Source organism: Silurus meridionalis, chromosome 14 (assembly GCF_014805685.1).
Source record: "Silurus meridionalis isolate SWU-2019-XX chromosome 14, ASM1480568v1, whole genome shotgun sequence".
Lineage (NCBI taxonomy): Eukaryota > Metazoa > Chordata > Actinopteri > Siluriformes > Siluridae > Silurus > Silurus meridionalis.
In genome coordinates this window covers 10,585,473-10,598,436 of record NC_060897.1, presented here as the reverse complement: position 1 = coordinate 10,598,436, position 12,964 = coordinate 10,585,473, and the positions used below count along the sequence as shown (strand labels likewise).

General features: G+C 40.3%; 1 protein-coding gene across 1 annotated transcript in view; it reads right to left on the bottom strand.

The window, feature by feature from the left end:
• The window catches only part of fam20ca (FAM20C golgi associated secretory pathway kinase a), a 48,849-nt gene extending 46,895 nt beyond the window's left edge, over positions 1-1,954 (bottom strand). Inside the window, exon 1 of the mRNA XM_046866700.1 lies at positions 662-1,954. Coding sequence (XP_046722656.1) covers positions 662-1,248 — 587 coding nt within the window. The 5' untranslated portion in view covers positions 1,249-1,954. The remainder of the gene's footprint in view (positions 1-661) is intronic.
• Between the last annotated feature and the right edge of the window lie 11,010 nt (positions 1,955-12,964).

Below are 12,964 nucleotides of genomic sequence, written 5' to 3'. Positions count from 1 at the left end.
TATTTTGCAAAACGTACATTTGAAATGTACTAATGATGAGGGTTAATACCCCATGTTGTTTTTTACTGTTCCAGAAGAAAATGTTAAACTTTTATGTAGTTTACCTGTAGTTCAATGTAGATTAATGATGTTAATCTACAAATACGTAACAATACAGCAGATTATTGTACATATCATCCCAGGGAGAAGATTCTGTACCAAAAAATATGTTTAATATCTGTTCTATATGAGTGCATAAGCTAGTTTAGGCTCTTAAGGTTAATAAATAAATAAATAAATGGGGAAAAAAAAACCCAGCAACAAAAACCTTGAACATGTGGTTTTTATGTTAAAGCTTTAAAGCTAGACTACACTCCATACACCTCCATGAAGGTGGAAAAGGTGTGCCAGAGCAGCGACTTGGAATGGTGCAGTTCAGTATCCTATTTCTAAGAGTGTGCTGTATGTAGGGAATTTCGGTTATACTTTAATCATTTCCTAAAGAAAGTGGAATGTTAAAGTATATTTGACGAGACAGCCAGGAATTCTAGTGTTTCCCCTCCACCCTCATTTTGATGCCAGTTTCCTTAAGGTGTCGCGAGAAGACGACCTTCAGAACTTGTGTTTTGAGCTCCATCACTTGAAAATAGATCAGGTCCCGAGCTTGGTGTTTATACTTTACCATTCTTGATTTCCGGTGGCTTTGGAATAAAAGCGTATGTCCGTGTTGACGTTAAACAGCGTGTCGTCGTCGGTGAGCGGCGGCAGCTCGGTGTTATAAAGCGGGTGTTGGTAAAGGGCAGCGAGTCTGGATGCGCCCCCGTGCGCCTGCTTGCCTCCATTCGGCGCCTCCTTCATCAGACTCCTCTGGCTCTCGAAGTCCGCCGCGCGCTGCTTCGCTCCTCGGATCATGTCCGTCTTGTCTCCGGTGGCCGCCGCCTTCTCCAGAGACTGCGAGCTCAGGTTCGAGTTGGGCTCTTGGCTGAAATCTTGTAAGATTCTGAGGGTGTGCTTGTTGGGCCAGCTCGCTTCCGCTGGTGCTCCGGACCTCGGGCGCTGCTGTTGCGGTGGCTGCGGCGGCTGCTGCTGCTTGCTGCGGCCGCGGGGCGCCTCGCTCGGCTCGTGCGCGCAAGAACAGCCCGAGTTGGCAGAGTCCGCTCCTGCTGCTCTTTTCTCCAGCTTGGGCAGCAAGTCGATCATGATGTGCATGGTGCATGCTACAAGAAAAACCATGAGAAGCAGCACGCGGAATTTGCGGAATAGGATCATCTTGGTCGTTACACACGGCGGCTAGTTGGATCAATCCGAGTGCCACATTAGTGGGGTTTTTAAGGATGCTGAAACGAAAACACGCCGCGCGGTACTTCTTGGATGTGCATCGGCTTTCATTTCAAAGTGTAATCCGCGCTGGTCGATTTTTTTTACCTAGGATTTTTCATTTGCGTCCAGGTCATATTATTATAAATTAAAAAAAAATTGTTTTCCCCCTTTTAAATAGCTTTATAGATCGTGCATCCTCCTGGTACACCTACAGTTTTTGAAGGTGACAAGCTATAAATCCGGAACTGCCCTCCATCCCAGTGAAGAAAAAGAAGAAAAAAAAGCGCAATAAGAAACCGTAGCAGTGCAGTCCTCAGTGACCGTTAAAGCACCGGTGCATCCTTTTATCACCAACACATCGCCCTAATGCATTGAATCAAGCCCGTGCAATGCAAAAAAAAATAAAAAAATACACAAGTCGTGTAGGAGCAAGGAAACGAAACAGTTCGAATGGGGAAAATGAATGAAAAGCCGGCTGTGTTGTGGCAGGTGTCTGCATCCGCGCGCTCGCGTCCCGGGTACTGTCGCTTATTCTCGCGCACTACTGTGTTAAATATGAGCACGGAGCCGTGCTGCCTCGCGCGCGCGTCACCGGGCCCAGATTGGCTGCCAGGGACTACGCGCGAGCTGCCGCCGATCCTCGAAGTAAACATTTCAATGGCGACACAGACACTTCACATGCGAGCGACAAGAGGGCGCTCGTGCACAGAGAGGAGGGCCCTTACTGTTCACCCTCGTGTGCACGCACACCCTAACCCACTCCGTTTTCTTCCAGGAATAATGGGCTCGTTTGCTTCATGTTTCATGTCAGCGCAGTAGGCAAGGTGTAAATATCATTAATTGGGCCGGATGAATAAAGGGTAGTTCCCTCATACCTGAGCCACTGTGCAAAAGACTTGCTGTAAAGCAAAGATGCCTTCAAATAAGGCAATATAAAACCACTATAAAGTGCAGTAAACAGTAGTAAACCAGACAAAGTCAATACTGGTCTGACAACCGTTTGCTTCAAAAAAATAGTAATCTCATCGACACAATGCAGAAGAAAATTAGCTGGTATATTTTTTATAATTTTTTTTATTTTTTTTTATCAATTTATCATAATTTTTTTATCAATTTATCATAATGCACATACAGGCTTGTTTTTGGTTTTATGGTGGAAACCAGAGAACCGTGAGGAAACCTAATTGAACACGGGGCGAATATGCACAGAACCTCCACACAGACAGTAATCTGATCTCAGGATCAAACTTGTGACAGTACCCGCTCTGTTGCCGTAGATTGCACTAATGCAGTCTGTCTCTGTCGCCATGCCATTCTTGCATTAAATACTTGCAGATCCAAAACAGACATTAACCAATCATCTCTTAGGAATTTGTGGACTAAACCATTTTGTTTATCATGCTGTAATGACTTAAATTTTCAGTTCTATATACAGTACCTTCATCTGTCCGACAGTCAAACAATCATCACTCACCAAGATTACATCAGGTCCACCAATAGCTAGTGGCACAGATAGTGTTTGAACATGAGAGCAGACAAAAAGGTTTCAGTACCAGTCTCTTTTTCTATTTAAACTGTTTTGGGAAAATAATAGAATCCCAACTTCTCACTTTGTGAGTTTTTGTGGTTTCCTCTGGGTATTAAATTTTTTTTACTCCAGTACAAAGACATGTGTTGTAGGCTGATTGGCATTTTCAAATGATTGTGTGATTGTCGATTGTTTGTAGCGTGTGTGTGTGTGTGTGTGTGTGTGTGTGTGTGTGTGTGTGTGTGTGTGTGTGCAGGGTGTCCTGCATGTTGTGCCTCAAGGTTCCTTGTATAGGCTTCCAAGGGCACCAAATTGAATTTGCTCTAAAGTCTATATATTAATATTAATTTGTGAATAGATGTGCACATTTATTAATCATATACATTTTCCATCACTGTACTAGGCATGAAATGTAATTTAGCCGTTTAACTTCCAGGACCTGTTAATGGGGTCAGATTTACCCTCTTCATAACTCTAACTACATATCTTTTTAGTTTTACTAAAACATTTATATTAGCTTCTGAATAATACACTATAAGAATAAAGAGTATTTAATAAACTGAGGGTTAAACTAGATTTCATGTCATACTGCAGGCTAAAAAGATAACTTATGCCAAGTGTGTCATGTGGGCATTAATGTTAATGAAATTGTTGCATTTGTACAGAACTGTTTCAATGTTTACAGCACTATAGCATCTATATAGCACTATAGCATCATACACTATACAAACAACATACATTATATATGTTTTTTTTAACATCCCATTTCACATTTACTCGCCTTTAGTTCTTATAATTGCCACTGTTGAGGTAGATGTTCCAGTAGATTTTGAAGTGTGGTTGTGGAGATTTGTTCTCATTCAACCACAATGTCTGGTACTGGTGAAGGGTGAGGAGGTCTGGAATGCAGTCATTGTTCAAATTCATCCCAAAGGTGTTCAATAGGATCTAGGTCAGAGCTTTATAGCATGCAACTCAAGATCATTCAATGCTGATGCATCCAGAGACATCCTATACAATTGTGTGCATCCACATTTTTCTGACAGTTTTTAGGAAAAATCATATATGGCCGGAAAAGACAGGTGTCCAAATATCTTTGTCCACATAATGTATATAAACCAGAGCCCTCCTTGATCACGATGCATGATCTTCAAATGAGCACAATCCAGAATTAAAAATGTACATCTAAGGCTAATTATTTATATCCTTAAAAATGAGACTTTGATTATACTGTGGGAGCCATATGTCAGGATTATGGTTAGAGATATGGGACTCCTATTAGCCACTGCACTTCACTGACATGTTTCATGTGATTATTTTAGCACCTGCCTCACATTGACTGGTAATGAGCACTTGTATATCAGTCTCACCTTACACTGTTCTTATTGTCCTATGCTTGTCTTGCATACTTGTTGTTGTCCATCGCTTTTTATGATTCAATCCATGTCTATCTATCTATCTATCTATCTATCTATCTATCTATCTATCTATCTATCTATCTATCTATCTATCTATCTATCTATCCATCCATCCATCCATCCATCCATCCATCCATCCATCCATCCATCCATCTATCTAAGCCTGCATCTCTGATGTGCGTCAGTTTCAATAATAAAAAAAGCAGCTCTAACATCTGAAAAGGTGCCATAAATGCTCGAGTATATATACAGGTTTTAAAACAACAAATGCTTTCCTTCAGGTGACATCATTTCAATGGAAGTTCTTGTATATTTCAGCAAGAAGCTAAATCGCACACTGCAACTATTACAACAGAAAGGCTTCTTAGTAGAAGAGTCCAGGTGCTGAGCTGGCCTGCCTGCAGTCCAGAACTTTCACCAACTGAAATCATTTGGTGCATGAAATATAACAATGAAGACACAGGACTGTTAATCAGCTAGACACGTGAAATGTGACATTTCTCTCCCAAATCTCTAGCAAATGGTCTCCTCACTTCCCAGACATATACAAAGTATTGGTAAAAGTTGAGCTAATGCTAAGCAGTGGTAAACATGGCACAGTCACAACTTTTTTCAGATGTATTGTGGGCATCAAATTCAACATTACTTTTATTTTCCTCAGATTAAACATTTGATGTTTTATGTTCTTTTGTGAACAACGCAAATTGGGGCTGTAAATTAGTACCTACACGTTTATCCCTAATAAGCAGTGGCAGTGGCTGCAATTTGATTTGATTTGAAGAAGTGTATTTTTTCTGTAAAAAACAGATTTTCAAAAGACAGTTCGAATAACCTTGTGCCATTATCTTGGACATAAGTTACAAATGGTAACAAGATTCTCAGATCTCTTTGCATGCCTATGTCCTTCCATTGTACACTATAATTGCATGTCACTTTTTGCTGGGCCAAGCGTTTTCTGGTAAAGTCTTAACCAGCAAAGTGATTTATTCTTTTTATTTAAAGGCCAGGAATATACTATAGTATAGCCACCATGTTGAGTTTTACTCAATACCTCTTTCATATTTTAAGCAGCGGGCTATCTGCACTCAAAGCATCTCTGGAATGACTGATGACTAACAGCAAGTAGGGAGTTGAAGATGTTGAAGATGAATATGTTATGTTATAATTACTCCTTATAAGGCCAGAAATGACTGTTTTGGTATGAACTGGTGCTTGCATAGTGCAATTATGTGGTCATGTGGGTACAAGTTTTTGGAAACAAAAGTTCTCTTTGTACAAGAGTTCTCTTTTAGTAAAACAGGGTTCAAGATTTCTCACTGTGTAGCCCTGCTGTAGGTTCTCTATGGCTAATACATCTGGATCATACTCTGTGGCTATTGTTGATGGTTTATGACCTTTGGCCTTTGAGCAAAGCCCAGAATTGAGTTGCATTATTTCTGGCATTGATCCACACTGCTGGACCCACAGACCCCACCAAAACCAGGAGGCATTTCATGAAATGTTTCTTTCAATGAAATATAACTCTAAGGAGACTTGAGCTTTGTCAGAAAAATCAATGCATCTACCAGAAAAAGACTACCGGACTGTAGATTCTGTGTGGCAGCACAATGACTATGGGAAATAAATAAGCAGCTTGTGACTCATCACATAAATTAGCCATTTCTGGTGCTATAAAATTTGGAATGCAACAAATCTCCTGATAAATAAACACAGATCCACAGTAATATGCTTTATGTTGCAAAAAGGATTAGTTTAATACACCAGATACATCAAATATTCTGTTTCAAATCAACTTTACTCCAAAAAGAAATGAAAGCCCTAACAAATCATCTAAAATAATGCATACAGAATAAGCATACTGACCAACCCCTGATGTTCCTGGCAAGAATTCTGTTAGTGTGCTGATGAATCACAGGCATTCATGCTGCTTGAAAAATGGGCAAACTTTGTCAAAATCGTGCAGCTGTGTCACACCAAGTGTTTACTTCTGCACTGTGTCAGCTTGAAAAGCAATACAATTGCTATATGCAGCATTATAAGCAAAGTATATGTCCATGCAATTCTAAAAGCAAGGTCTGTTTTGTGCAATCGTAATTTAATTTGTTCTTGTTTTGCCGCGTACGCCTTCTGTCACCCAAATCAGAAGCCTCTAACCTCAGAGAGTTTTGTAGCGCAGACCCAAACAGGAGGTATTTCAAGACGTTTAAGTTAGCAGCTTGACACAAGCTTGACACAGAGTGGTACAAATTGTGGCTAATTTTTGGACAGTATGAAAAGGTTGTCTTTGCCACGTTTATTGTCGGCAAATAATGAGTGCTTGATGTGGGGTGGCAGCTGTGGAAGCAGACACACTATAACTTGTTATTTTGGCTGCTCCATGGGCTGCAGGTCTAAGGTAGTGATCGCTCGACCTAATGTAAGGCAGAAATAGACAGAGAGGAGTCGGTGGCATGGCAGAAAGTAATGTAGTTGCAGTCAGAACAAAGACACAAATCTGTGTCCACTGCTTCAGATGAGATGTGTAAAGAAAAAACCTCACTCCTGTCAGTGTGTAAAAACAAACTCATAGCTGCAAAGCTGACTTACCTTTAGATGAATGTCAGAATTTGATAATGTTGCTACAGTATTTGCATGAAACAAAAACCCTCCTAATTCCAAGTGTCTCTCCTTCATTTTGCCCTTACAAAAAGCCATCTCAGTTGAAATTTATTTTTCTCTCTGTAAACGACAACCTGAACTTGCAATTCTGCCTCAGGCAGAGGAGTTTGTTTCATTATTGATGCCAGAGCAGTGTCTGACCTTTTACATGCTTATAGACACCATCCACTGAACTTTAATTATTAATATCAACCCAAATGCAGTCTGGACTATCTGGAATTGTGAGCGGTCAGGCATTCATTTTGGTTATAAATGCCATCTGAGTTTTGCAATTGAGGAATATCAGTGACGTGGTTTCCAATGTACTTTCAGATATTGCAGCAGCTGGACTGTCAGAGTTCTAGAAAACAATCCCCCAACAATTCACTCAGGACACTGTTAGGAGTAGCCACATTCGATGACAAACGAAGGCTTCAAGCTGGTATCCATAATGTATATGCCTTTTCCCAGGTGGTAGCCGCAAAATTTAATCTTAAGCATATAGAGTGTGTGAGTCAAGGCTTATTTTTGCCATACGTTACCTCACTTGTTCATCCATCACATTAGATGTCTTCTGTCTTCAACCTCACTTCATCTCTTCTTCACTCTTTTTAATAATGGGGGCTGGTTGTCATACAGTAGTAAAGCACCACTGACATGACATGTTACCAGATCCCTAACAGTCTCTGAGTGCCTAGCCTGGGTGTCATATTTTCCCAGTAACCTACACAGGGAATCTGACAGAAACTAGTTGTCATTGATATGAAGCTCACAGGATAAACAAATACAAAGAACATCTGGTGGGTGGAGTAGTTGGGTTCATAATGGTAGGGATAATTTCAAATAAAAGTTACAAGTATTTTAGGTTTCAATCAAAATTTGTCTGCTACTATTGGCACTGCGTTAATCCCTATACCAGAGGAATCTTTTGAATGGCCAATTGCAAACGGTGCAGTGTAATCTGCCACTTTCTTGGCACGTTTGGCATCCTGTGTGATTACAAAGAGAACACCTCTGTCCTGTGAGATTTCCTTTTTGTATTAGCCTCACTGAACTATCAACACCCCAAGTGTTATGGTTTACCAACATCAGACCAGCATCCAGACACTTTGAGCAGATCTTGTCAAGATGTTAAACAAGGACCTTCTGACAGGGGACAATTTGTTCTTTTCCAATATAAGGTGATAGCAATTCATGAGATAAGTGTGTAAAGATCAGCGACTAGAGAGATGAGGTGGATGCAAGGAGAATTAGAAGAGGAGGAGTCAGGGCAGATTATATCATTCTCCTTGACATACATGTCAGTGGATAACATAAGCTTGAGATAGCAGTTAAAGGACAAGTTGTATACAGACTTATAAATGATTTGCAAGGATTGTACAGCGATTGCCTATATTACTGCAGAAAGTATAGCTTTTAATGGTTTAAAATACAAAGATTGCATTTGATCATATGCTCATAATAGGCAAAAAACGTCACAGATGAAATTCTAAATATCTAAATTATTATTATTATTATTATTATTATTATTATTATTATTACTATTATCATTATTATTATTATTCAAATCAAGATTTTTAAGACTCACATCCTCTAGGTAATAATACATTTATTATATAATTTATTTAAATCATTGCTCATGAATACTGCAAAAAGGAGCCAGAGTTGAAATAGAGATATTACAAGAACATAGAGAATGCCCTCAAATATCAACCCTGTCATCCTGATTTACCAGAAACACAAACCTGCTGTAAACTAAACTAAAATCCTAGAGATCCAGTAATTAAAAAAGGAAAGAAAAACAAGAAGAGGTTCAAATGAAAATTTTATTGGTCACATACACATTATTCAGAGTACGACATGTAGTGGAATGCTTTTTTTTTTACATCTGTCCAACACGTAAACATGAATAGAAATAAAAAAAGAGTAAATAAACACAAAATATAAAGTATAAGCATATTAAAAGTATAGTATAACTAAAAGTATGATAAAAATAAGGTTAAGAATATTATAAAAAATAATTACGAGACAATGCCTACGTGCCTTAGATGCTTGGAGAGATCCTGGGTTCCTATTTCAAGGCCCCGGTCGTCGCATAGCACTAACCCGGGATCTCTCCAAGCATTTAAGGCACATAGGCATCGCCGCGTGACCTTGATCGTACAGAGGGGATTGCTCTTCCGTGAGAACCCATGGGTCCTGAGCCACTACTGAAGGGGGTCTCATGTACAAGAGGCAAAGTGGAATGACATTGGACGCTGCTGCCATTAACCCGAGCATCCTTTAGATCTACCGTAACAAACAAGTCCTCGTATGTGATCTAAGACACAACCTGCTTGAGGGTCAGCATTTTGAACTGGAGCCTCATCAAAGAGCGGTTCAGCTGACGTAGATCTAGGATAGGACACAACCCACCATCATTTTTTGGGAACTATGAAGTACTGGCTGTATAACCCGGACCCTCTGTCTGACGGAGGGACCACCTTGATGGCCTCCTTCCTCAGGAGACTGTCTACTTCTCATTCCATGACCAGAGCCTGCTCGCTTCCAACCAGAGTGGGACAGAGCCCGTTGAACCGGGGCAAATGAGACCCAAACCGAATTGTATAGCCTTACTCTACAGTGTGCAGGACCCTTCAGGACACGTCTGGCAGAGCTATCCAGGCTGCCAGGTGCTTCCTTTAAGGGTACCGCAACGATGCTGGGCATTTCGTGGCAGTGTTAATAAGCCAGGTCCCTGAAAGAAAAAAGAGAAAAGCAGTGCAACACACCCTCCTAAAACCTTTAGACTACCAAACTAACGGCGTTGCCGAAAAGGCCTGAGGGCGAAAGTGGGGCGACCAGCAGCACAGCCCTGCCCTGTCGGAAATTTCGGAGATGTCTCTCTGTGGTTGGAAGGGCAGCCATAGACTGGCCAATGGTTTTATTGGTCTCCTTAGTGGCCCGTAGTGCCAAGTCCGCTGTATGGCGGAGCTCTAGTATCTGGCCGCCCATGATGTCTTCCACATCCAGCTCCTGTGGCAGATCGGCTTGGTATGCCTGTAACACCGACATGGTGTGCAGACATCCAGCGACCTGACCTGCTGAGGCGTAAGCCTTGCCCACCAGTGCTGACATAGTACACAGGGGCTTGGTGGGTAGTGTCGGGGGGCTTTAAGTGAAGATGCCATACCTTGGGAGAGATAGCCTGCTAGCGTCCCTTCAACCCGTGGCATGACACCATAGCCATAATCCCTAAGCCCCAAGATGTTGGAATACACCGTGGTCCTGGGGCTAAAGGGGCAGGCCGAGAAAGGCCGCCCCCAGGACCTGGACACCTTGGTAAAAAAAAATGGCGGACGCCGACGCGGAGGCTGTGATTTCAGGAGCAAAAAGTGCTCGCCGAGCTTACTGGACAGATGGACTTTATGCTCTTCGGCCGGCCAAGCTATGTCCAGCTTCTCCAGGCAACCTCCAGCAGCTCCTCACTATCGGGTTCACAAGAGTGCCCACCGGAAGCGGAGCAATCACATGGGCATGTGAGCGCAGTGCTGGCAATCGGCTCACTCGAGAACCGATATACCGTGCTTCGCTCCCAAACAAGTCACACAAAGGCTGTGTGTATCCCCCCCGTGATAAAATGGGGGCAGAGAGAAACCCCATGATGTGTACATTGTGCAATTAACTCTCTGGTTTCGACAAGCACTGGTGCGCTTTGTGGCACTTTTTCTTCATAATGCAAAAACTAACTTAAATTACATTGTCTTTTTAATTGTACAGAATCGGTAAAGGGTCTACTTTATTTGTATATACTCAAATTACCAACAAAACTTGTACTTTGTAAAATAAAGTAAACAGACAGGTGGCGTTCTCTGCCATATCTGTCTGCTCTCTTCACAGACACATCAATAAAACCACCTCAGTGGATCTCAGTGTATACTTGCCTCAAAGACTTAATAAACATATGAATAGAAAGCTTGAAATATCTTCTTTCAAATAAAACTTTTAATATTCGTATGGAATTTAGAAGTGCTACACATTTATTGTCCTGATAATTTACGTAATTAAAAACACCATAATTACATTTACAATAATGTTTTGTCTTCATGCTCTATGATAAGTTTGATTTCACTAATTATAATCATACTTTTGCATAAAGCATCCATATTTCTCCATGCCCATGTTGATTAGAGTAATAAAAACATAAAGTATTTATTTATGGTACATTTAAAACAGATTAAAATGTGTGATTAAGTTGTGATTAAATATTTCAATCGATTGACAGCATTGATATTAATATGATGTGAGGTCCAGTTACCAGCGTGACACTAAAACGGGTAGTAGTACATGTCAGAGCCAAAACTTCTTTACTTTAACTTGAGTAAAAAAGTAGTCAGTACTTCAACTTTTACCTATTTTAAAATATTATCTGTACTTCTACTTAAGTAAAGGATGTGTGTACTTTTGCCACCCCTGGTCTGTCAGGAATTTGGAGATCCATTGGCACAGGGGTGGTCTGAGTCCCAAAACCTCCAACTTAGAGGTGAGCGTTATCAGTAGAGCAGTTCTGGCGATACGCAAACTGTATCCAGTATCCAGTCCCGGATCCAGTGTGTCTGGTAGTGATGCAGTGATGAAGTCTCTGACCAGTCTTTCAAAGCACTTCATCACTACTGAGGTCAGGGCTTTATGGTGGTAGTTGTTGAGGCAGGTGGGCTGGGGTGTCTTTGGGACAGGAACAATGGTGGACTGTTTGAAGCATGAGGGGACTACAGACTGTTCTAGCTGATAGCCGGTGCAGGCTTTTAGAAGTAGTGACATGAGAAATTAAAGCAATTTAACAGTGTAGCACAGTTTATTTGTTTGAACAGTCAATTTCACTCTTATTGCGGAATTTCCTACAAGTGTTTGATTTTAGCTAGCTAGGTGATATTAGCTGGCTAAAGTTGTTAAAAACCAAGCTAGCTCTGCTCTTATAACTAAATAGCCAAATATATGATATCTCCTAGCTTCAGCAGGAGCTAAAAGATTTTTCAAGGTTCAAGGTTTTTTGTTAATGCCACCATATGTAAAGACATACAGAGGAATCAAAAGTGTTTTAATTGTCAATGCAATATAGAAAGTTTGTATAGGCAGTCAGTGCAATATAGAACAGATTCTATATGAGGTAACATCAGTGTACAAATATATAAATATATATATATATATAGTGTATATATATACACAGTGTGTATATATATATATATATATATATATATATATATATATATATATATATATATATATATATATATATATCAGCAGTACAAAAAGACTAAAATGTGTGAGTGTTAGAGTGTCAGATTTAAAGGATTTGTACATTTAACGGTTTTTAAATAGGTGTTTGTAAACATGTCTATTTGTGCAGAATTCTGCAGAGAGTATAAAGTGTCTTATGCGCAATGAAGAAGTGTGGGGTGAGCTGTAGATTTCTTAGAGTTCAGGAGTAGGTGGGAGAGGGGGAAGGTATGGGACAGAGTTCAGCATACTGACAGCCTGATGAATAAAGCTGTTTGAAAGTCTTCTGGAGCGAGCCTGGAGGCTCCGGTACGCTATACTGATGCTTATGGCTCTGCTATTGAGGCTATGTGTAACACTAAGAACAGCTTTGAACCTTAATGCAAACTAATACCTCAGTAACTCTCCTTTTTTTTTTCCTTTTTTTTGTGCTCCAGAAGTTAAATCCTTCAACTGAGTAATTCTTCCAGTCATATGATGTTCAGAGAAGTTTTAATTCTCTTAATGCTTGCCTAAACAGTAAAAAAACAATAGTAATTGCTGCAGATTCCTCCCTAAAAGACACTAATCCCTGAATGCTTGCATAATCCCTAAGGTTTCCGTAGCACAAGTGGCAACACTGAACCCTGAACAGTTAAGCTTTCAAAATTTAGATATTTCAGTTTAATATTATTGAGAAAGAAAATCATTTCACAGAGGAGGATTATAATAAAACAAGATACACAGGGGAAAATAAACTAATAAAAGAAAACTAATATTAATAAAACAAGATACACAAATGTTAAAGAAAACTATCCCTATGATTGCAATCTCCACACCTGGGTAT